The sequence below is a fragment of the Leptonotus elevatus genome, chromosome 16 (assembly GCF_054856555.1).
Source record: "Leptonotus elevatus isolate MCC_2025b chromosome 16, RoL_Lele_1.0, whole genome shotgun sequence".
Lineage (NCBI taxonomy): Eukaryota > Metazoa > Chordata > Actinopteri > Syngnathiformes > Syngnathidae > Leptonotus > Leptonotus elevatus.
The window spans coordinates 11,992,370-12,014,734 of NC_141254.1; the positions used below are offsets into that span (position 1 = coordinate 11,992,370).

A 22,365-nucleotide genomic window follows, 5' to 3' on the forward strand; every position below is an offset into this window, starting at 1 on the left:
CCGACAAGTTACTTTTTTTTTCTTTCTTTTCTTTTTGCGCTGACTCCTCTATTCACCTCCTACTGCGCGCGTAGATAAGATGGCCAGCGTGAGTCACGGCGCGATGCCAGGTGGCGAATCGTGCTCACCACCCTTGTACCACTCGTTGAGCTTCGGAGAGGTAAAGACGGTTAAAAACAAAGCTACATGGGAATGTGTGGATGGATAGAGGGATGATGATGGAAGGGGGGGGGGTGAGGGAAGATGGGGAAGGAGGGGTGGCGCTGATGCTGGCGGCCTGATGACTCATGGCGGTGCTGCGCTTTGTGCGTCACCGGCGCTGGCTGGAGGAGGAGATAGCGGGGAGAAGGTCTACGCATTTAATTACACACACTGTACACATACACACACACACGCGCGCGCGCGCTAAATCATATCCCCAATTACACTCTTTACATGCGAGTGATTTAAGCTTCCAGGTGTTTTCCTGCATCGTCCTCTTGGTCGTCAAGTGTTTGGAAAAAGATCCTGCTCGCTGTGCGTGGAAACAAATTAAAAGCGCTTTCAAAGCAGTAGCCTTGGAGATGTGCGCGCCACGCGGTGGCTTGTGACTGGAATACGAAGCAGACACGCGCGTACGGCGAGGACTATCCAGCTGTGATAGTCACGTTCCGTAAACATCAAAGATCATTTACGCATCGGCGATCCCAACGTGAATCTTTTTCTCGTAAACGTCAAGACAATTTTGACTTCATTGCGCTTCACTGTGCATTTTTTTCCCCCCGTAAACCGCAAAGACTGTTTCGTCTCCAACGAACCTTACATACGCATTTTCGTAAACATCAAACACCAATTCACTTATCAATTAACCAAACGTAGATTTTTTTTCGTAAACATTGAAAAAAAAAAAACGTTGAGTCTCCTGTGAACATTATACGTAAAACATCAAAGACGATTTAGTTATCAATTTTTTCGTAAACACCGAACACTGTTTAGGCCTTTAACCAAACATATGTCATTTTGTAAACATCTCAGTTTAGTCTTCGATTAATCGAATGTAGAGGAAAGTGTTTTCGTAAATGCGAAACACAATTTTCCTAAACTTCAAAGACCATTTAGTCTCGAATTAACCTAATATATGCAATCTTGTAGATAATGTAATGTAATCTTAACAAAGACTTAATTGTGTCTGATGATTCTGAAATGCGTAAAAGTTGTCAGTTTGAAAACCCTTTTGTTTACGAAAACACACACAATTTAACGTTAACAAAATGGTATTTGATTTCAGATCATCATTCCTTACCTTAATTAGGTTTGTCACAATCTGATTATGAAAACGTGTTACGTCAAAATTCCGATATAGGAAAACATACGTTTGAAAATAAATACTTTACGTTAGGTTCATCAAAGCCTTAACACTGTTTTTGATGTTTACCATGTAGGTTAATGAATGATTAAATTGTCTTTGCTATACTATGTATATAAAACATGCATTAGCTTCACACAATAATGTCTGTAAGACTGAATCATCTTTGATTTTTTTTTTCTTCCCTAAAAACACACGCGGTAAGCCATACAGAAGTCAATTTCGTGCGTTACTTGACTCGTGCTGGCCGATTAGTCGCGCTGAAGCCGAGGCGGCCGCTCCGTTACGCTTGCGTCGCGTCCCCCCGCGAGCCGCCTGATGAAACATTCCGCTTTGGCTGCAATAGCTCGCACGGCAATAATAGCAATCGCGGCGCAAGCCCTGGCGGACGGAAGGACGGACGGACGGCGTCCCGCGAGGTTCCGGCCGGGTTCAAAGCCTTCATTAGCTCGCCGCTAATACTGGTTATCTGTTATCTTGTTACGCCACGCGCGCACATTCATCACCAGAGCATCCTGCGCTCTCCTGATAAAGACCGCCGACTTTCTTTATGAGCTGGACGGATACGGAAGAAAACTGCTTAAGAATGGCTGTTTGCTGTAGTGACTGATGCACACCTTTTGACATCAAGACTCATACACGTATAAATTGTTTTTGAGTAGATAACAACAGTAGTGACTGATACCTTAAGTTTACCAATGCGGCACAAACACTAAAGCGGGAATTATTTTTAAAAGGCGAGGCAGGTGTTTTGAGCTGCGTCACGTGACCGACGGAGCGGATGTGATTATATTGTTGCCGACGGGGATTTGGAAAGTTCAGCCACTTAATCGACAAAGGCAGCCAAAGACGGCCATAAAAAGACAGAAGAAAGGAAATATGTCTGGGATATAAAAATAACTCCTTGTTTTCAAGAGGTTTGGGGCGTGAAGTGTCATGAGTCATAGATAACCGCCGACACCTGCGTATGGATGAAAACAGCGGTATAGAATGCTACAAGATTTAGAAATTGTTAGATATGAGCGGTTTTAGCATTAGCATCCGTCATCCAGAATGGAAAACCCATTCATTCTCTTGATTTGCTTTGACAGTCATCGATTGATTGTTTGAAAACGCCATAGCGACTCCTACAGGACTTAAGGTGACGAGACTCATGCTACGCGGGGAATTGTGTTTAAATTGACCGGTGTTTGTGTTGTTGTTAGCATTAGCATTCTTAGTCCGGAATTGACATACTCGATCTTTTTCTCGATTAGTCTTGACAGTCGGCAACAGTTCAAAAGCGTGCTATCGACACTGAACACTGAAGTGAAACATTTAAAAGTTGGCTAAACCTGAGCGCTAAAGTGTGTCTATCTTTGTGCTTGTGTTAGCGTCTTTGTTGGCATTAGCATTCCAAGTCCCGAATGAAATGTCTCTTTGATTTGTTTGTCGGACCACTGGTTAAATGTGGTTTTAAAGTACACTGAAATGGTTGAAAAATGTACATTTGATGTTAGCGTTGTTGTTGGCGTTAGCATTTTCAGTCCGGAATGGAAAGGCTTTTGCCTTCTTGATTTGTTTTGACAGTCGACATCAGATTTGAAAGTATGTTTTCAATAAATTACAATGAAATGTATGGAATGGATACTAAATTAACATTTATGTTAGCATTAGCATTGTTGGTCTGAAAAGGAAGGCCTACTTTTTCTTCTTGATTTGTTTTCACACGCTAAAACGAAATGCATCGAATGAATGCTAAAGCTATCATTCATATTAGCATTGTGTTTAGCATTCTGAGTCTGAAGTTGAAATATGTTTGCCGTCTTGATTTTCTTTGACGGTCGTCAAGAGTTTAAAAGCATTTTTTTCAATGTGTTCAAATTCAACAAATATACAGTAAATTGACGTTGCATTTTGTTAGTTGGGAATGGAAACGCTTTCATGTTGATTTGTTTTGACAATCTTCAGCAGTTTGAAAGCGCACTGCCGACACCTACAGGTTAAGTGCAACACCTGTAAAATGGTAAAAACATATATGCAACATAAAGCCAGAACAAAAGCCCCTCCCGACCCGAAGGGTATGGCGTGAAAGTGAGCTAAACGGGCCGCCCGCCCTCTCTGCAAGGTCAAGCAGCTGCCACAGTCAATGAGCCTCTTCAGTCAACAAAGCTCGGAATTAACGCCGAGCATCGCGCCCCCACCACCGGCCCGGCGGAGGGTGCCACGCGGAGGACGGCGTGTCACGAGGCGAAGGGCTGGTGGGGGTAGGTGGAGAGGCGAGGGGGCCCGTGACGCCATCGCCTCGTCAGGCGGATGAGTCACGGGCTGACAAATGGGAGTCGACGGCGTCTTTTTCGGCAGAAGAAGCGAAATTAGGACACTTTTCCCGTGATGCGCCCATCAGACAAGGACTTAATTAAGGCGCAATCACATCTAAGCAAATTACGGCAGTGCCGCCTCGACGGGCCTTGGTTGTGATCGCTATCGGGAATGTTGCTCAAACACGGCCTGTGACTCACCGGCCTGGATTACCTTTCATCTTTTCATCCTTGCAGTCAATCCTTTTCTTCTTTTTTTTTTTTTTTGCTACAAAATACGAACATCACCACAACCCGTCTAACCCCTCCTTCCCGTCCTGCTGCTCTTTGTCCCTCATAAACGTGCAAATGACACAAAATTGCTCGCCCCCAATGGAGGCAGCTCAAGTGTTTGCAGGTGACAGCAAGCCAACCCTTCCTCACCCCCACCTCCCTTTTTGTTCACCCACTCCCCGACCACCTCCGCTCCCGTCTTGGCGGTTATCCTCTCCTGTATCGCCATTATCAGCTGGAACAGACGCCAGAATGCGGACCCACCATTATTCCCAAAATCCCCTCAACGCTTTTCAACATGCAATCCGCACCCCCACCCTATCCGCCACTCCTTCCTTCCTCCATCTTGGCTCCCGGTTTAGTCTCCGCCTCTTTTGACGCCGTCACTGCCATTATCTACGGCCACACAACAGTGATGATCCCCCCTCCACACCCGCCGGCGCCCCCAACGCCATCATCATCCTAATCACACCGCCGGCCCCCTTATCTCCCATCACCAAATCTGCTCTGACTCAAAGCAATTATCTCTCATTTGCCCGCCGATGCCCACCCGCCAATCAAAACCCCACACAACAAACCCCAGAGCAACCCGCTGCCACCTAGTGGGGAAGGGCGGCGTCACGTCACGTCACAGTCATGACAATGCGCATGGAGATGGGAGCGCTCGGGGCCGGTGACGGCGGACCAGGGTGGGCTTTGCCGCATCACCGATGATGTGCGACGCCCACGTGAGGTATGACTTCGTCATCATTTCTTCCTGTCTTCTGCTGTCCGGTGACACAGATGAGGCAGAGCGCCACCTAGAGGGCTAAAATAATAGTTTTCTTTTTCGCCTTGGTGTCTCATTCTATAAATTTTGATGCTCAGTTAAATGTGTTTCTTGTTTTGTTTTTTAAACTGACTCCAGACATCTTGTCTGATCATTCAAATCCAAACGGGCCACTTATTCATTTAAAAAAATACTCCAGAATATGTTTAAGGATTTAAAAAAAAAAGATGTGTTAGATAGATGAATAGCGAGATAGCTAGCTATTAGTTAGATGGCTACGAGATAGCTAGTTAGCTGGCTAGGTAGCTCGTTAGCTAGCTATTAGTTAGATGGCTAGGTACCTAGTTAGCTAGCTAACTAGCTATACAGGTCAATTATTTTGATGAAAAACTAATAATAATTTCAGCCTTGACTGTTAAGTCCCCCAGCTTGGTCAGGTGTCCCTTTTTTTCCCACAAATCCAAAGTGGCAACCCTAAGATAGAATACAGTCGAAGAATGCGTGACTGATGGGGCCATCAAGTCCAAACCAGCAACTTCCTGTCACGTGCACGAGTGTGTCTTTTTTTTTCTTCATTTTCGTCAGCAGCTGTCGGCTTTCCACTGCCGGGCAAATTCTTCCCGGGTTATTGATTAGCATCCTGGTAATTGGTTATGGATTGGAGGCCTGTGTACTGTCCAGTCATCCTGGCGTGTCGCGTTCATTCCAGCTTTCGCCGTCGCGTCGACAGGTCTCGGCGGGCCGCTGCGCCATGGCGCGCTTTACCCTGCGGCTGCCCGACGAGTACAAGAGAGAAACGCTGCACTTGCTGAAGCTGGCTGGCCCGGTGGTGAGTCTGGTGAAGCAGCATGTGGCGAGCTCATTTCTTTCCCTATAGATTCCGTAAACGAATGATTTGGTTCAGTTGTTAGGCTGGTGCAACAACCTACTGCTTTTGAAGCGAATTGAGGTGATCATTCGGATTCATCTGTTGATTTTGAGCGATCATGTGACACAAGATGATGCTCAACGTCAAACGGATGCGCTTATCTTTTACGTGGCCGACAGATTGCTATTTTGAAGAGCTTTGAGAGTTGTTGATTTTGAAAAAGCTCAAAATAGAAGTTCGAATTAAAAAACAAACTAACCTCGTGTGTTCTCAAAGGGCTAATGGTCATGTTTGCTTTAGCGTGTATGCTTGCTTCTTCATGCTTACCATCAAAATGACAACGTAGCTCCCTAAATCTTTGACTTTTTTTCTTTATTCAGTTCATTTCTCAGCTGATGAGCTTTCTGATCGGCTTTGTCAGCCTGGTGTTCTGCGGTCACCTGGGAAAAACCGAGCTGGCCGGCGTGGCGTTAGCGATAGCGGTAAGATGTCGTTTTGCCTCATCGCACGCGATGATCTCACGCCGCCATTTTGCCTCAGGTAATAAACGTCTCGGGTATTTCAATCGGCAGCGGCCTGGCGTCGGCATGCGATACGCTCATATCTCAGGTATTCTTTTTATTTATATAGTGCTATCTTGATTTACAACATACCGTACCGTAAGTTTTGATCTTTTTACATTTGAGTGGGCATTTGCTGTGTTTTCCGTGTCATTACCGGTAGACGTATGGTAGCGGCAATATGAAGCTGGTGGGTGTGATCCTGCAGAGGGGCATCCTCATCCTGCTGTTGGCCTGCTTTCCCTGCTGGGCCATCCTGCTCAACACGCAGCCCCTCCTGCTGGCCGTCGGCCAGAGCGCCCATGTCGCCAGGTCAGCCTTGTGTGCGCGCTTTATTTAAAAAAAAAAAAAGTTTAAAAATTTATTTTTGTGTGTGTTTTTATTCACATTCACATTGTTCTTATTTATTTATTGTGTATTTATTTAGTTGTTTATAATTTATTTTATTTTATTTAAAATTATTTGATTTTTTTTATTTATGAATGAATGAAATATACTTAATACCTTGACATCAGTAAAGGTATTTATTATATTTATTTCTATATACATATATGTATTTTTAAAATGTATTTGCTCACTATTTTGTGAATGTAAACGTCAAGTTGTTAATGTTAATTACCTCCCTTTTTTATTAGTAATTATTTTGCATCAAATTTAATTGTCATTTGTATACTTTTTTTTTTAAGCGCCCATGTCGCCAGGTCAGCTTTGTGTGCGCGCTTTATTTTTTATTTAATTTTTTTACATTTATTTATTTTTGTGTGTGTTTTTATTCACATTCACATTGTTCTTATTTATTTATTGTTTATTTATTTAGTTGTTTATAATTTATTTTATTTTATTTAAAATTATTTGATTTTTTTTATTTATGAATGAATGAAATATACTTAATACCTTGACATCAGTAAAGGTATTTATTATATTTATTTCTATATACATATATGTATTTTTAAAATGTATTTGCTCACTATTTTGTGAATGTAAACGTCAAGTTGTTAATGTTAATTACCTCCCTTTTTTATTAGTAATTATTTTGCATCAAATTTAATTGTCATTTGTATACTTTTTTTTTTAAGCGCCCATGTCGCCAGGTCAGCTTTGTGTGCGCGCTTTATTTTTTATTTAATTTTTTTACATTTATTTATTTTTGTGTGTGTTTTTATTCACATTCACATTGTTCTTATTTATTTATTGTGTATTTATTTAGTTGTTTATAATTGATATAATTTAGTTTAAAATTATTTTTTATTTTTTTATTTATGAATGAATGAGATATACTAAATACCTTGACATCAGTAAAGGTATTTATTATAGTTATTTCTATATACATATATGTATTTAAAAAAATGTATTTGCTCACTATTTTGTGAATGTAAAAGTTAAGTTGGTAAAGTTAATTACCTCCCTTTTTTATTAGTAATTATTTAGCATCAAATTTAATTTTAATTTGTATACTTTTTTTTTTAATTCTTGATTAATTAATTGTTCATTTTAATTGCTGCATGAATGCTTCAAATACAAATTTGAATACAGCTTTTTTCCATTTATCATTTCTCCAACTTCATGCTTGACTTGAGTGCATTTTCCCGATTCTGCTTTATTCTGCTCAAAGGCTCTCTCAGCTCTACGTCAACATCTTCATGCCGGCTTTACCCGTGAGTGCGCCCAAAAAAGACTTTTGTGTGCTTCAATTGAACGTTATTAATGGCATTGACGTGTCTTCGCAGGCTGCCTTCATGTACCAGCTGCAGGGGAGGTATCTTCAGAATCAGGTGCGAGTCATCGTGTCATCTTCTGTTTGGGCGCTTGCCTTTTTTATGCGCCTGTCAATCAATCAATAAATGGATGAACGCTATCTGTGGCAGGGTATCATGTGGCCTCAGGTGATCTCGGCAGCCACCTGCAACGTTTTCAACGCAATCATCAACTACGTCTTCCTGGCAGTGCTGGATCTCGGGGTGGCGTGAGTACAGTGCACGCATTGTTTGCTTCAATGGCACGTGTGTTGTAGTCAATGAGTACATGAAGAGTAAATGAATACATGGACAGCTCGGCTTACAGGAATGACGGGGAAGTTTGATGACTCACTATGAAACGTGAACATTTTTGATAATTTAGCTCCCGAGGCCGGTTTTACCAACTGACATGAAATCTGGTAGGCATGTCTATCACGAGTAGATACACAAAAAAAGTCTCAAGAAGCTATGCTTGAAAAGACTGAATGAAACCATTTTGGGTCAAAGCACCTGATGATTCCACTCACTGTGAAATATGTTTTATTTTTTAATTCAGCCCCTCAAAACTGTCTTACAGAGGAACAAGAAATTGAATTGCAATGTCTATCATGATTAGACACACAAAAAAAGTCTCAAGAAGCGATGCCCAGAAAGGCACAGGAAGGAAGCCATTTTGGGCCAAAGCAGCATTAGAGGGGCGATGTTTGATGACTCGTCAAGATTGTTCATTCTTTTTTAATTTAGCCCCCAAACCTAGTTTTTCTGAGCAATGTGAAATTTGGTAAGCATATCTATTATTAGTAGACCCACAAAAAAGGCCATACTCAAAAAGACACAAGAAATAAGCCATTTTGGGTCAAAGCATCCATTAGAGGGGCAAAGTTTGATGACTTTTTATTTTTATTTTAATTCAGCCCCCAATTCCAAATTCAATGATGTATGTGAAATTTAATTTGGTGGGCTTGCCAACTATGAGTAGAACTAAAAAAAAAAGGTCCTGCCTAAAAAGACACAAGAAGGCGGCCATTTTGTGTCAAAGCAGCCATTTTGGGGACATGAGTCACCATGAAGTGCAAATATTTGTTTAAAATTCAACAGTCAAAGTTTGACCAAACAAGACAAAATCTAACAGATATATTTGTTCTTTTTGTCATCTCAAACAAAAGTGGGTCAGCGGCCGCTAACGCCATCTCGCAGTACTCCTTGATGGTATTTTTGTTTGTGTACATAAACGCCAGGGGTCTTCACAAAGTCACATGGGATGGTGAGTCAAGTTATACACTTTGCATATGCAATATATAATCCAGTAGCACACAACACGTCACCTTTTACTGATCTGAGGCGCTTTCAGGTTGGTCGCTCGACAGCTTGCGTGAGTGGGGTCCCTTCCTGCGCCTGGCGCTGCCCAGCATGCTGATGACGTGTCTGGAGTGGTGGCTGTACGAAATCGCCGGCTTCCTGGCCGGTCTGATCAGCGAGGTGGAGCTGGGAGCCGAGTCCATCCTGTACCAGCTGGCCACCATGGTCTTTATGGTATGATGTCATGTGCTAACGACGTCATTGTATGGCTACGATGTAGTTCTGTCAATGGGAATTTTCTTGAAAGCAGCAGAAGGCCTAGTACTACCACCGAACTCTTAGAGCAGGCACTCAAGCAAAGCCAAGGAAATTATGTTCTTTTTTTATTCTTGTAGTTTTATTCTCCATAAAGCTTCTCAAACTGGTGCTGAAGTGCACTGAGGGATAGAAAAGCGGTAATTTTACAACGTTGGTAACTAAGGCTGGATTTTTTTAAAAAAAATCGAATAATAAATATCAAATCGGTTTTCATTTTGAGCCTGATATCAATTCATAAAACCATGAACCAATTATTTCAATATATTTTTTTCCCCATAAATTTATAAGGAAATTGAATTTTAAAGGCCAATTTTTTTTGTATCTTACTGTTTTCTTGAAATTTACCGTTCACGTGAATTTAAAAGTATTTTCTTACATTTATTGCACTTTAAGACAATTCTGAATCGTTTACATTTGTATTTAAAATGATTGAATTAGAATTGTAAAAAATATTTTCATCTCATCCTTGCTGATGTCAATGCTTGTGTAACACTTAAGTGATTCCCCAAAATTGAATTGGAATTTAATGTTTGTGGAGTTTTTAATCATGTCCTTAATATTTAAGAAGAATTGATGTTGCACAATTAATCAATATTGATTGAAGTGAATCGATTTTTTTTTTTAATCGACTCGAACTTTTGTAAATCGAAATTGAATCGATACCCATCCCTATTTGGTACCTTCCCGCAGTTCCCGATGGGCTTTTCCATCGCAGCCAGCGTTCGTGTGGGAAACGCTCTCGGGGCCGGAAACACCGAGCAAGCAAAACTGAGCGGGAAGGTGTCCGTCACATGCGCAGGTACGTCTCGCGCATCTTGAAACAACAACAAAATGTTCAACTTGCATCACCTTGTTTGTGTTTCCCATCCAATCCTAGTGGTGGTCTCGTGCTTCACCGGAATGTTCCTGGCCGTGTCCCGCAACTTCATCGCTTACATTTTCACCACAGACAAGTAAGATCCGCGTGATTTATCCGTCCTCGCTTTGGTCAGTGTTTTGTGTTGTCATCACCCATAATCCCTTGCTCCTCTTTCCACCTCAGGGACATAGTGGCAAGAGTAGCACATGTTTTAACGATGTACAGCGTCACCCACGTGGCGGATTCCTTCGCGGTAAGAACCACAGCGTCATCCGCAGAGTATTTTTTATTTTATTTTTTCACCGAATAGGCCGTGATGGGAGGAATCGTCCGGGGCGCCGGGAAGCAAGCGGTGGGCGCGGTGTGCAGTTTGGTGGGGTACTACGTGGTGGGCTTCCCCATCGGAGTGTCGCTCATGTTCCCCATCAACTTGGGAATCTTTGGTGAGAGGATTGAAATGGAGTATTTTTCGATGACACTGATGCGAAATGTTGTCCCCGATCACAGGACTGTGGGGGGGATTCCTGGTTTGTGTGGCGCTGCAGGCCCTCTTTTACACCATCTATTTGTGCAAGCTCAACTGGAAAAAAGCCACATTGGAGGCGAGTACGCACGCCAAAATGAAGGTCGCCTTTCTCTCGAGCGAGTGATTTAAGACCAGCGGAATCGATTGTTGCTCTCAAATGTGTGGTTGTCAACGTTCAAAATCAAAAGTGTTCTTGCTCTTCAAGTGGTTTGAACAAAGTCATTTTGTGATTGGTCTTGAGGCGTTCTAGACCGTGAAAGTCGGACCGAAGGTACCTTATCCATTTTTGCCGGGCTATCATTCAAAATCAGACAATTGTCTTTCTTTGCGTATGTAGGCGCTGGAACGTGCTGGAGTTCATGTTAGAAAACAAGACAAGATCTTTGTCATCGACAACAAAGGTATATCTGCAGAAAACAAAAACAAAAAAAAATGTTCTTCTTGAAAGCCATTGTCGCTGATTGAAATCTGCCTAGCAACAATGCGTAAGAAAAAAACCTCTCCCTCCTAGTATGTGAGCAGCAGATGAGCACCCCTGCGTCCAACCCTTCGAGTCCGGAACAATCTGAGCCGGACAGAACTACACCGTCGTCAGTCTGGCAACTGGCACTACGTCGCGGCCTGGCGGTTCTCGTCATGGTCGCTATGCTCGGGGTCGGAGTGTTCGTCAGCAGGATGCTGGTCACACTGCAGTCGTCGTGAGACAAAATAGCCGATGTGCAATACTCAGTTTCACTGTAGGAGAGTGCATCCGTATGGAAGATGTTTTAAACTGTACTCTCTGGTCATGTGCTGCCCCCTGTAGATTAAACAAAGTATGACACATGCTCAAACCAATTTAAACTCTGCCTTTTATCGGGCTTCATGTTTTATTTTCAACAAAATTCTATGGGAAAGATCCTCGCTTGCTAAAAATAACTTCTTTTTTTTTTGTGCTTCACACAGTAGCATTGCATGCGTTCCAATCACTTGTACTTCCGCCGCGCATCAAAACGGGCGACGTCAGCCCAGGCAACTCGCCGAGATTGCCCGAGATTTCCTCTCCCGAGGCTGCAATCAGTGTCACACTGCGCCGCCAGTAACAACAGCAAGGCTGTGTGTATGTCTGCGTATTGTTGTACACAACTTGCGCCAACAGTTCTACTTGGCTGTGTGATAAACATGACCCAAATAGGATGCTTCAAACAAAATGGCTGAATTTCTATAGATTTTGGGGTATAGCTACTTGAGGAGTGTTTTTATGGGTCTACTCGTGATAGACACGTCTTCCAAATGTCATGTTGCTAAGTGAAGCTGGCTTCAGGGGCTGAATTTTCAAAAACTGTTCAGATTTCATGGGACGTCATCAACATACAAAATGGCTGACTTCCTGTATGTTTTCAGACATGGCTTATTACGATTTTTTTGTGTGTCTACTCATGATAGACATGTCTACCAAATTTTATGTTGCTAAGTGAAACTGTCTTTTGGGGCTGAATTTTCACAAAATCCCAGGCAGATGCTGTAGAAAAGAATTATGGCCCATTATCTGCCCAGCAACAAGTAACCAATAAAGCATCACATGACCAGAGAATTCTTACGCTTGTCTCGTTTGGCCTGTGGGGCAGAGATTGATGTGCCCTGTGAAATCTGCCCAGAAACAAATGTCCATGTAAGGAAATCCAATGTGGCTTAGTAAGGTAAAAAAAAATAAAAAAAATTAGATGCTAATAGAGAGTACAGTAGTTTAGTGTTTAATGGGCAACAATTTAGTTTGATATTTAAAAAAAAAAGTGTATTCAAGGAGGCATGAGGGGTCTATTCTGTCCAAGCCGTGGGCGTGGCCGTGGACACATTGGACCAGATTTCTGTGAAGTTTGTCGAGCTGGACATCGGGATTTCCGGGACAGGAAAGGCGAAGTGGACAGCGACGCCCGCCGCTAGTGTAACGACCGCCACCCAGAGGGCAAAGCCCCTCCTCAAGACGAGCTGCGTGGTGGAGAGCTGCTTCACCCGCGTGCCCTCGGCCTCCTGATCCAGACTTCTGGAAGCTTCCGTGTTGTCAGCCTGCAACGTGACAATATTTGTCCAAGCTGCCAATCACGGCAAGGAAATCATGGGCGCGTCCACTCACCGAGCAGTCGCGCCGCCTCATTTCAATCAGCTTGTCGTTCTTAGAGGTCTCCAGAACTTTCTTCCCAGTTCGCTCTTCAGCCTGTAGGAAAAATCAAACTACATCAGGAAGTGGTTTAGATATTTACTATATTTGTTGTTTTCATTCAGCAATCCTGCATGTATGTTAAATTCCTTTTGACCTGTGGGGAACGCTTGTGCCCTATTAAATCTGAATAAGAATAATGGTTCAATATTAAAATTAATGTGAATGAATAAATGCCTAATTTTCATGGTCTCTGGGGCACAAATGATGTTGCCCCATAAAACCTGCTTAGCAACAAGTGACCAAACAAACGTGATGCAACCAGAAAAGTATGTTGATGTTTTTTATTAATACTGAGTGGTCATTTGGTAGCAAAATCTATTTTAATATATTTGTCTCATTTGGCCAGCAGGGCAAGAATGACTGTGCCCCATGGATTCTGCCTAGCAACAAATGACCAAGGAATTGTGACATGACCAAGAAATTCTGTGTATTTTATATTTAATACAGAGTAGTGATTATATCATCATGTGGAGACACATTTCGTTTTGGCCCATGGGGTACAAACGATTGTGCCCCATTAAACTTGCCTAGCAACAAGTGACCAAACATGATAAGGGAATTTGTTTTACTAATTTGTATTTTAAGCTGTTTTAACGCATTAACCAAACACCTGAAAGGTGTTCTGATGATTTTCTGAATACTCCTACCTCCTTGGTGACTTTTTTCCAGTTGAGCTTGAAAATGAGAACCAGAAAGAAACACGCCTCAAGGCATACACACGTCAGGAGACCAAGCCACAAGCCTGGTGACCAGACATACAGAATAGAAATGACATCGATTCATGTTGTCAAAAATATTAAGAATTTTTTTTTTCTTCATTAGTGAGAAGATGAAAATCGTACCGAATATTCGGAGGCGGGCGGCAAACATGAGGGCGACTCCTATTGGCAAGCCGATGCAGTAGTAGCTCACAAAATTGGACGCGGCGGCAATCTTCTGCATTCCGCAACCGACCAGAATTCCAGAACACACGCACTAAACGACAACAGAGTGGTGAGTTATATTTTATACAGAATAGTGATTCAATAACAAAATTATATGTGAAGAAATTAATGATTGCGCCTCGTGAAATCTGCCTAGTAACAAGTGATGGCCATTATGACTCGATGAGTGAATTCTGATTCCGAGTGATTCAGTCGTGAAATTAATTAGCATGAATACATTTGTCTAGTTTGTCAGTGGACTGTGGGGCAGGTATGATTTTGCCCCATGAATTCTGCCGAGCAACAAAAAAGCAAAAGCACAAAATTTCAACTATTTCAAAACGTACCAGGAGTGAATCAAAAAACTGCAGGAACGTGTAGATGGTGAGGTTCTCTGAGACCATGACGGCTATGTTTCTGAAAAAAAGTGAAAGGATGGGATGCGGAAATTTTGGTATTTGGGAAGGTAGCGGACAACTCACTCGTCTGACGTGAAAATGTAGCCCAGAAGGGATTTGGAGCTGACGATAACAGTGCCCTGCAGCACAGCCAGCAGTCCTGTAGTGTTTTTTAAATGGACAATCTGGATTAGATCTGGATTAAACTTCATATGACAATCATGCCTAAACAATTATGTATATTAAATGATTCCCCTAAATGATGATGTCACTTTTTTTTTTCAAAACAATATAGATCAGATCCAGATTAAGCCAGATAATACACTAGTTTCTGACTTTACTTACTTAAATTTTATTAAATTGTTATTATAATAAATGCCTAATGTTTTCAGGGTATTTTTCATACACAATGCCTATCATAAAAATCTGGATCAAATCTGGATTGAATCCAGTTTACCCTATGTTAAGAAATAAACAAAGCAAAAAATAACATAACGAATGGTATCTATTCTAGACAAATATATATCTGATACAGTTAAACCTGATTTCTCACAATTTTGAACCCTGCATACACATAGTAAAATGTTATCAAATCGTATTTTAATCAATAACCAGATTTTGTAGGACTGAACTGTGCTGGAACAACATTGAATATAAAGAATCTGAATCCGAATCGGATTAAACCTGTTTTGATTACGCACGTCTGTTCCTACATACCCGAAAACCAAAATTTTTAATCTAGATTAAACCTGATTTGATGCTATGTTTTCTGTGCCTCAATGAACATAGCACAATTTCACAATTTTCACTTCATTTTGAAACAATATAAAAAAAACAAATCTGTGCACACCTGTTAGAACCAGTGCCACTTTACATGAGAGTATGGCTCGGGCAGTGTCTCCTGCTCCCAGGGCGTTGCCCACACGGACGCAGGCAGCCGTATGGATTCCAAGCGGAATCTGCAAGGACCCCAATGTGCTTTATTAGCATGACCTGAGGCCTTCAGGAAGGAAAAATGGGAGGGACGAAGGAAGATACCATGTATGTAATAGCTGATATTTCCACCATGACATGTTGGGCCGCGAGATCCACCTCGCTCAGAACACCTGATGAGAGAAAGTTCACACAAAATGTCAGAGTTATGTATGACGTGATTAAACCTGATATGGTTTTGATTCAGTATAACACAGCACTATTTATAGCTCTTGGTGCAAGTGTGACGGATATGTGACATTTTACACAATTTAAAAACAAAAAACAAGCTAACTAACCTGCGAGGAAGCCTCCAATCTCCCAGATCCACCACTCAAAGCACACCATGAAGGTGCTGGGCAGCGCCAGCTTGACGAAGGAGCCCCAGTCTTGTAGACATTCGCTGGACCAGCCTGCTCACAGTGAACATGCTTAGTTTAGCTTGTCTTAGCTTATTTTAGCTTAGCTTAGCTTAGCGACACGAGTCGCAGCGGGTCACGATGAAGGCCTCACCTCCCCACGTGGGAACATGGAGCTTCTTCCATCGGACGTAGGCGTAGAGCAGCAGGCAGACGGACACCTGAGCCAGGCTGTTGGCCACCGCCGACCCGCTTCAATCAATCAATCAATCAATCAATCAATCAATCAATCAGTAATATCGGTTGAGGCAGTTGTCTCCCCCAAAATGTGTTTTTTTTCACATTATTTTTTGCAATTTTTCATTTGTAAAATGTTTTTTTTTAATTGTTAATGTGTGGTTTTTTTATATAGAACAAAATACAAAAAAAAATAACAATGTATTCTTTTGTTGTAAAAGTCCATATAACACACTCACACAACGCCCAGCTGGAGACTGATGATCAAAATGTAGTTGGCCCCCAAATTGAAAAGGTTGGCCAACGCCGCCGTGTACATCTGGGGCAGAATGATGCCCTAGCAGGGGGAAAACATATGCTCAAGGGCCGCAGCATTAGGGACACACACTACCTCTCAAAAAAGCTAAATAAAGTTTGCGGGGTTTTTTTTTTTTTAATGAGGATGATATCACTCTATAATATTGGGCTTCCTAAAAACATAGAGTAGTAATACACTCAAAAAGAATGTAAAGAATTAGTGCGTCATGATTTAATGATGCAGTCAAATTCATTGTGCTGCTCCTTCTGGTATGCCTGCCTTGGCCACCAGGAGGCAGTATAATAGACATGCCACAAACAAAGAACAATATTGCTTCTTCAACTATTACTACAACTCAATGTTATTATAGTTAACAAAAATGAAGGAAATAACTGAAACTAAAAATAGAAAAAAAAATTGTTCATAAAATAAAAATTGTAATTTATAAAACTAACTGTAATAAATATCCTTAGTTTTTGTCGTTGTTAATTAATTTAATATGTGAGCTTTCGGCGCAGATTTTAAATGTTTACATTTTGTTATTAGTGGGCCATTCTTCAGGCACAGTTGCATGCGCAGACGGACCTAATTATGACCTTAACAAGCACACGCGGCTAGGAACTCAAGTAAAACACAAGTTCTCACACACACATAGAAGGCCAAGAACAATAACGCACACACAGTCAAAATGCAGGTGCAGGACCTCATTGGAATTTAATCAGCAGGCCGTAGGGGATGCCAGCGGACATGAAATCTCATTATATTCGATACATTAGAATACTACTCAACATTGTAGACATGACATCAACCCTTCAGGGACTGACCAATCAGAGGAAAGCTTTCGCACAAAGTGACATCATATTGCTTGCTTTGCTTCAGGTTTTTCAGGGAGATGCTCAAAACATTTGTGATCAATGATCATGATCAATGTCTCACATAATATTTACGTTCTTAAAATCAGAAGAACCATGTGATTTCTTCCAGCCAATCAGTGAAGACAGGCTAGAAATGTTGTTCTATACTAATTGAACAAACATTTATATTTTTTTTAAATGGCCGAAAGTAAAAAATTATAATAATTTTAAAAAGTGTAATAAATAATAATAAAAGTAATTAAAAAAAATATTTTCTTAAATATAATTTAGAAATGTATTATTTTTTATATTTTAATAATTACTTTAATTTTAATATTAATTTAAATATGTTATCATGTAAATTTGTGCTATTTATACTAAACATTCTATTTGAAAAACATGGCTAAAATTACGTTTAAAAGGTATTTGTATAATAGATAGAATGTTGTCATAGAAAACTAAATTCTTAAAATCAATTAATCACTAATATTACTACAAATTTGTTTCATATATTCTTATATAAATTGCCATTTTACAGTAAACATTTATTTCTCATGTACTGAAAACAAAATATAATGATAAAATGATTAAAAATACCATAGTGTGATTCAAAGTGCTATTTTAACAATAAAAATATTTTTATACAAATTTCACAATTCTTCCATCTTATTATTTATGAATTTTTTTTAAACTGTTTTTTCTTAATATTTCATCATTCGTTTTATGCTTCAATAGCAGTGACCAGGTGGACTTACCTGGTTTTGTAGGTAGGCCACTTGCAGCTGATGCATGAACATGGCCTGAGTGGGCACACAAACAAAAAGAACCACTGTAAAAATCACGACAATAAAGTAAAAATACTCACCCCTTGAATACACTTAATGGAGAGGGAGTAAGATTGTCACCTGGTGGCTTTTTATAATGCATCCTTTTAAAGTGGTGCCCTCTGACCAACCTCAAACAAACAAAAAAGTCAATGTATTTATAATAGTCGTCAATTATTCATGTGTTTGCTATTCATAGCTCAGCCCAGGACCTTTTGGCAGGGGCGCGGTGTTCATACTAGCTAGTCTATGGTGTTTTGCATTGTGTGTTAGCATTAAGCTAGCAGACCTTTAACATAAGCTTAGATGATGATTGATGGATGATAGATCAAAAAACATTTACTCTTTCTGCTGCTACCCATGGATGGTTTAAATTCTGAGTTTGCGTTAACTTTTTGGAGGCAGCATCTCTCCAGGAAATCCACTTTGCGTTTTTACGAGTGGTTGTCAAACTGGTTTCAGGGAAGCTTTGCGGACCAGGAACTACTCATTAGAGTTTGTCTCGGGCTAACCGCAATAAATAAACGAAAAAGCACTGCGGATGTATTAACTTCACGTGTGTCCTTTCTGGACTTTTTCACAATTCTGAGAAAATGGTCAGACTGGCGTTGTACTTCCCTGTAATCTCCTAATGTTTTAATTCAATTGTGTTTTACTAGCGGATTTGAAAAAAAAGTCAAGACGTAAAAAGATCAGTGGGTAGATAACGGGAACTTACTGGAACGGCTGGGAGGAAGGCCATCATGTAGAGCTGGGCGATCCTGGAAGCAAAATTTGTTTCAGTTAATGGAGGCAAATGATAGCACATTAGTGCGCTGCTAGCTCTCTGCTCACAAAAACAGCATCTGCATTTTTGGACGTGCACTAGGAAGTGGTTGGGTGATTGTGGAAAAAATAATAATCACAAATTATTTTTGATGGATATTAAAATCATGATTAATGAACATGATTATTCATTTATTTAAAAACATATTCATTAATATAAATTACAAAAACAACTGGAAAATAATGCAAATATACACTTACGTTAAGATGAAAAGTAGTAGAAGGAGAACGTTTATGTACTGTATTTTTACATGATAATAAAACTAAAAATTCAAAAGAAATGTTAGAAATGTTTAAATGCAGACTTAAAGTGGAAGTCAACCTTAAACATTTCTTGAGAATAAAATGTTATATGTGACCTCACTTGTCTAAACATGACATTCTGATTAATATTACATTTGTGGAATATGAGTTATGCAGCAAAATCCAGCCATTTTTATCCATCTCCGGGGGCGGGCGGCCATTTAGCCACTTGCTGTCGACTGAAAATGACATCACAGTTGCTCATGCTTTTTAGTAAACTAAAACTAACTGAAACTGCATTTTATGTTTACGAAACTAACTAAAACTAACTATACGTATAGCGAAAATGTCCTTCGTTTTAGTCTTTGGTAATTAATTTAATACATGAACCTTAAGGGGATGATTTTAAATGTGATTTTAAGTAGATTTATTTCGATATTAACCGGAATAAGGACATTTGAAGTGATGTCATCTAGCAGCAATCAATAGAAAAGCACCTTCAGATGACGTCGCTCCGAGGTGACAATTTTTCGTGTTTGAATTTAGGATCCAATGGCTCGGCTGCTTTTTCATTTAATTCAGCCAAAATGCAACTCTAGGTAAGAAATGCATTACTTTTTTCATTTTACCGTGATGTTTATTAAGTATTGCGCATAAGTAATACACATTAAAAATAAATCAAATCAAAGCTAATACTAAAACTAAGCACTTTTTAAATAAATAAAACTAATAAAAACTAACAAAACCACCCTGGCAACTAATTAAAGCTCAATTTAAAAAACAAACCTCAAAACGAAATTAAAACTAACTAAAATGAAAATTCCAAAACTATAATAACCCTGGTCGTTGCCTGAGCCCTGAGCAACTGTGATGTCATCTTCAGTTGACAGCAAGTGGCAAAATGGCCGCCCCCTAAGACGACGGCTGGATTTTGCTTCTTAACTCAAATTCCACTAATGCAATATTAACCAGAATACTATATTTAGACCAGGGGCTGTATAGAGCATGTTATTGTCAAAAAATGTTTTTGGGTTGAATTCCCTTTTAAGACTTATTTTTATACTCTGACATTTAGCCTAACTATACATAGACCTGTTTTACTGCCGCTTCTCCTCCTCTCCTGCTTGAATGGTGATAATGACACATTTGTATGAAGGCTAAGTCAAAACTGAAAAATAAATGCATGAAAATGACCAAAAAAAAAATCTTCAAGATGCATGCCGGGCCATAGTTGGGCGGTCAAATACGTGAGTGGATTTGTCACCTGGCAACCTGGTGGTCCTGGTGCATGAAGAGCAGCAGGTGGTGAGCGTTGATGAGCACGGCCCAGCAAGGCAAGCAGAAGAGCAGCAGGATGAGCGAACTCCTCTGCAGGATGACGCCAACGCGCTTCAGGTTCTTGCTGCCATACGTCTGCGGGGACAAGAGCGTTAATACGGAAGGGGGCGGGGTTCGAAAACACAGGGGGCCTCACCTGAGAGATGAGCGTGTCACACGCCAAAGTGAGACCCTGCACGATTACCATGGTGCTCACGTTGATGGTCTGGGGAAAGCGAGAATTAGAGTCAAGCATTCACAAATGCGCCCCAAAAAATGATTGCCGTCATGCTGAGAATCATACATTTACACTTACTAACTTACTTAACTACTACTACTTACTTACTCATCAAACATCTGTGATTTGTTTTGCGTGACTGCTGAGACACAGGCGCTCACGCTAATACATCTTGCATTGCAATATTTCAAAAGTATTGCAGCTGGCCTGAATGCTGAGAGTCGAGCATTTGAACAAATATTGTCGTGCCCAAATAAAAACGATTGTCACAATGCTAAGCATTCATGCTAATACCCATACACTGAGACAATCATTTACACAAATCTTTTTTCGTAAAAAAAACAAAAAAATAAACGCATTATATAAATACTGAGAGACAGGCGTTCACATAAATGCTATTCAAATATATCCTGAAAAGTGAATACTGAGATACAAGAGCATTTTAATAGAATAGAATATGAGACAAATGCTACTGCATTCTAAAAAAGAAAAAAAGTGAATGCTGACAAACAGGCATTCACACAAATTCTATTTTGTTGACAAAAAGTGAATGCTGATAAACAAGTGTTAACTCTAATACCGTCATGCTCTAGAAAAGTAAATGCTGAGAGATAGACAGCCACACAAACACAAAGTCAATGTTAAGAGACAAGCATTTGTACAATTTCTATTGTGTCCTTGAAAGTGAATGCTGAGAAACAGGTATTCACACAAATTCTATTTTGTTGACAAAAAGTGAATGCTGATAAACAAACACTAATACCGTCATGCTCTATAAAAGTAAATGCTGAGAGATAGACAGTCACACAAACACAAAACGAAAGAGACAAGCATTTGTACAATTTATATTGTGTCCTTGAAAGTGAATGCTGAGAAACAGGCATTCACAAAAAAAATACAAAAAGTGAATGCTGATAAACAAGTGTGAACACTAATACCGTCATGCTCTTTATAAGTGAATGCTGAGAGATAGAACAGACACACAAACACAAAGTGAATGCTAAGTGACAAGCATTTGTACAATTTCGATTGTGTCCTTAAAAGTGAATGCATTCCGTTTTTGTGTCCTAAAAAATAATGCTGAGTGAAAAACTTTTACAGTAATATTGTTGTGCTGTAAGAAACTAAATGCTGAGAAACAGTCATTCCCTCTAATACTACTGTGTTCTTAAAAAAATGCTGAGAAGCAGGCTTTAATTTTTTTTTTTTAAGTGAAGACTGGGAGAAAGAACTCTTTCACGAGCTCGTATTAAGTGAATGCTGAGAGACAGGCATTTGCATGAGTTGTTCTCTGACATTAACTCGCAAAGTAATAATAATAATAATAATACCGCTGACGCCAGCGCGTATCCGGCCAGCTCGGCGTTGCCGATGTGACCGCAGAAGATGGAGATGACGAGAGGCAGCAGGAAGTTCAGGATGTGAAACAGCAGCTAGAGAAAAAGAGCAAGCATCATAAGGTGCTTTAAAAAGATCCCCTTTTCACATTTTCACACGCTATTTTTTGTTTTTAATCGTCCCTTGAAACTGATCAAATAAATGAAGAAAAAAAAAGAAGGCACAGCCCGTGACGAAAGAGTACATTGGATAACTATTCTTGAAAATAAATTAAATTACTGATGAAGACACATTGAAAGAAGAAAAAATAAGGGACATATCAGGCTGGGTAGCTGTTTAATTAAATTTCAAATAAATTGAATTTCATTTATTTATGCAACAGGTATTTATTTACTAATTAACAGATTTCTAAATTCATAGGACCAATTTTTTTTTATAGTATGCTACCTTTTTGTTTTTATTTTGTCAACATCCTACAGTCCCATT

General features: G+C 40.1%; 3 protein-coding genes across 13 annotated transcripts in view; 2 read left to right on the forward strand and 1 right to left on the reverse strand.

Moving 5' to 3' along the window:
- Positions 1-14,024, forward strand: LOC147160774 (multidrug and toxin extrusion protein 1-like). 10 transcript variants are annotated; one of them, XM_086097962.1, is made up of 17 exons: positions 2,501-4,651; positions 5,397-5,516; positions 5,936-6,037; positions 6,096-6,164; positions 6,279-6,427; positions 7,728-7,770; positions 7,843-7,887; positions 7,981-8,078; positions 9,018-9,115; positions 9,203-9,384; positions 10,159-10,267; positions 10,346-10,421; positions 10,511-10,580; positions 10,638-10,770; positions 10,835-10,929; positions 11,191-11,254; positions 11,365-12,569. In XM_086097962.1, exons 2-17 carry the CDS (start codon positions 5,439-5,441, stop codon positions 11,553-11,555), a joined length of 1,602 nt encoding a protein of 533 aa, XP_085954088.1. In that variant the 5' UTR covers positions 2,501-4,651; positions 5,397-5,438; the 3' UTR covers positions 11,556-12,569. The 10 variants fall into 10 exon arrangements, with proteins under 10 accessions (XP_085954087.1, XP_085954095.1, XP_085954092.1 ...); XM_086097963.1 differs by having other exon boundaries at positions 5,418-5,516; XM_086097961.1 differs by lacking the exons at positions 2,501-4,651; positions 5,397-5,516 and adding an exon at positions 1-160.
- The window catches only part of slc47a1 (solute carrier family 47 member 1), an 11,846-nt gene continuing 1,202 nt past the window's right edge, over positions 11,722-22,365 (reverse strand). Inside the window, exons 2-17 of one of the 2 annotated variants that reach the window (XM_086097971.1) lie at positions 21,873-21,974; positions 20,461-20,529; positions 20,251-20,399; positions 18,637-18,679; positions 17,850-17,894; positions 16,182-16,279; positions 15,860-15,957; positions 15,646-15,759; positions 15,413-15,480; positions 15,225-15,333; positions 14,459-14,534; positions 14,324-14,393; positions 13,896-14,028; positions 13,701-13,795; positions 12,967-13,047; positions 11,722-12,899 (exon numbers count right to left, since the gene is read on the reverse strand). In XM_086097971.1, the coding sequence (XP_085954097.1) occupies positions 12,651-12,899; positions 12,967-13,047; positions 13,701-13,795; positions 13,896-14,028; positions 14,324-14,393; positions 14,459-14,534; positions 15,225-15,333; positions 15,413-15,480; positions 15,646-15,759; positions 15,860-15,957; positions 16,182-16,279; positions 17,850-17,894; positions 18,637-18,679; positions 20,251-20,399; positions 20,461-20,529; positions 21,873-21,974 (1,599 nt within the window). In that variant the 3' untranslated portion in view covers positions 11,722-12,650. The remainder of the gene's footprint in view (positions 12,900-12,966; positions 13,048-13,700; positions 13,796-13,895; positions 14,029-14,323; positions 14,394-14,458; positions 14,535-15,224; positions 15,334-15,412; positions 15,481-15,645; positions 15,760-15,859; positions 15,958-16,181; positions 16,280-17,849; positions 17,895-18,636; positions 18,680-20,250; positions 20,400-20,460; positions 20,530-21,872; positions 21,975-22,365) is intronic. The other variant, XM_086097972.1, reaches the window with a different exon arrangement.
- tmigd1 (transmembrane and immunoglobulin domain containing 1) overlaps positions 13,903-22,365 on the forward strand; it is a 15,309-nt gene continuing 6,846 nt past the window's right edge. Inside the window, exon 1 of the mRNA XM_086097977.1 lies at positions 13,903-14,046. The gene's annotated coding sequence lies outside the window, so the exon portion shown is untranslated. The remainder of the gene's footprint in view (positions 14,047-22,365) is intronic.

What these genes read in the sequence shown, in the direction of transcription:
- LOC147160774 (XM_086097959.1), top strand. Translation starts at nt 5,196, where the DNA reads ATGGGGCCATCAAGTCCAAACCAGCAACTTCCTGTCACGTGCACGAGT. An exon ending in GCGATACGCTCATATCTCAG is followed by an intron (nt 6,165 to 6,278) that starts GTATTCTTTTTA and finishes CATTACCGGTAG; the next exon opens with ACGTATGGTAGCGGCAATAT. An exon ending in GGTGTCCGTCACATGCGCAG is followed by an intron (nt 10,268 to 10,345) that starts GTACGTCTCGCG and finishes ATCCAATCCTAG; the next exon opens with TGGTGGTCTCGTGCTTCACC.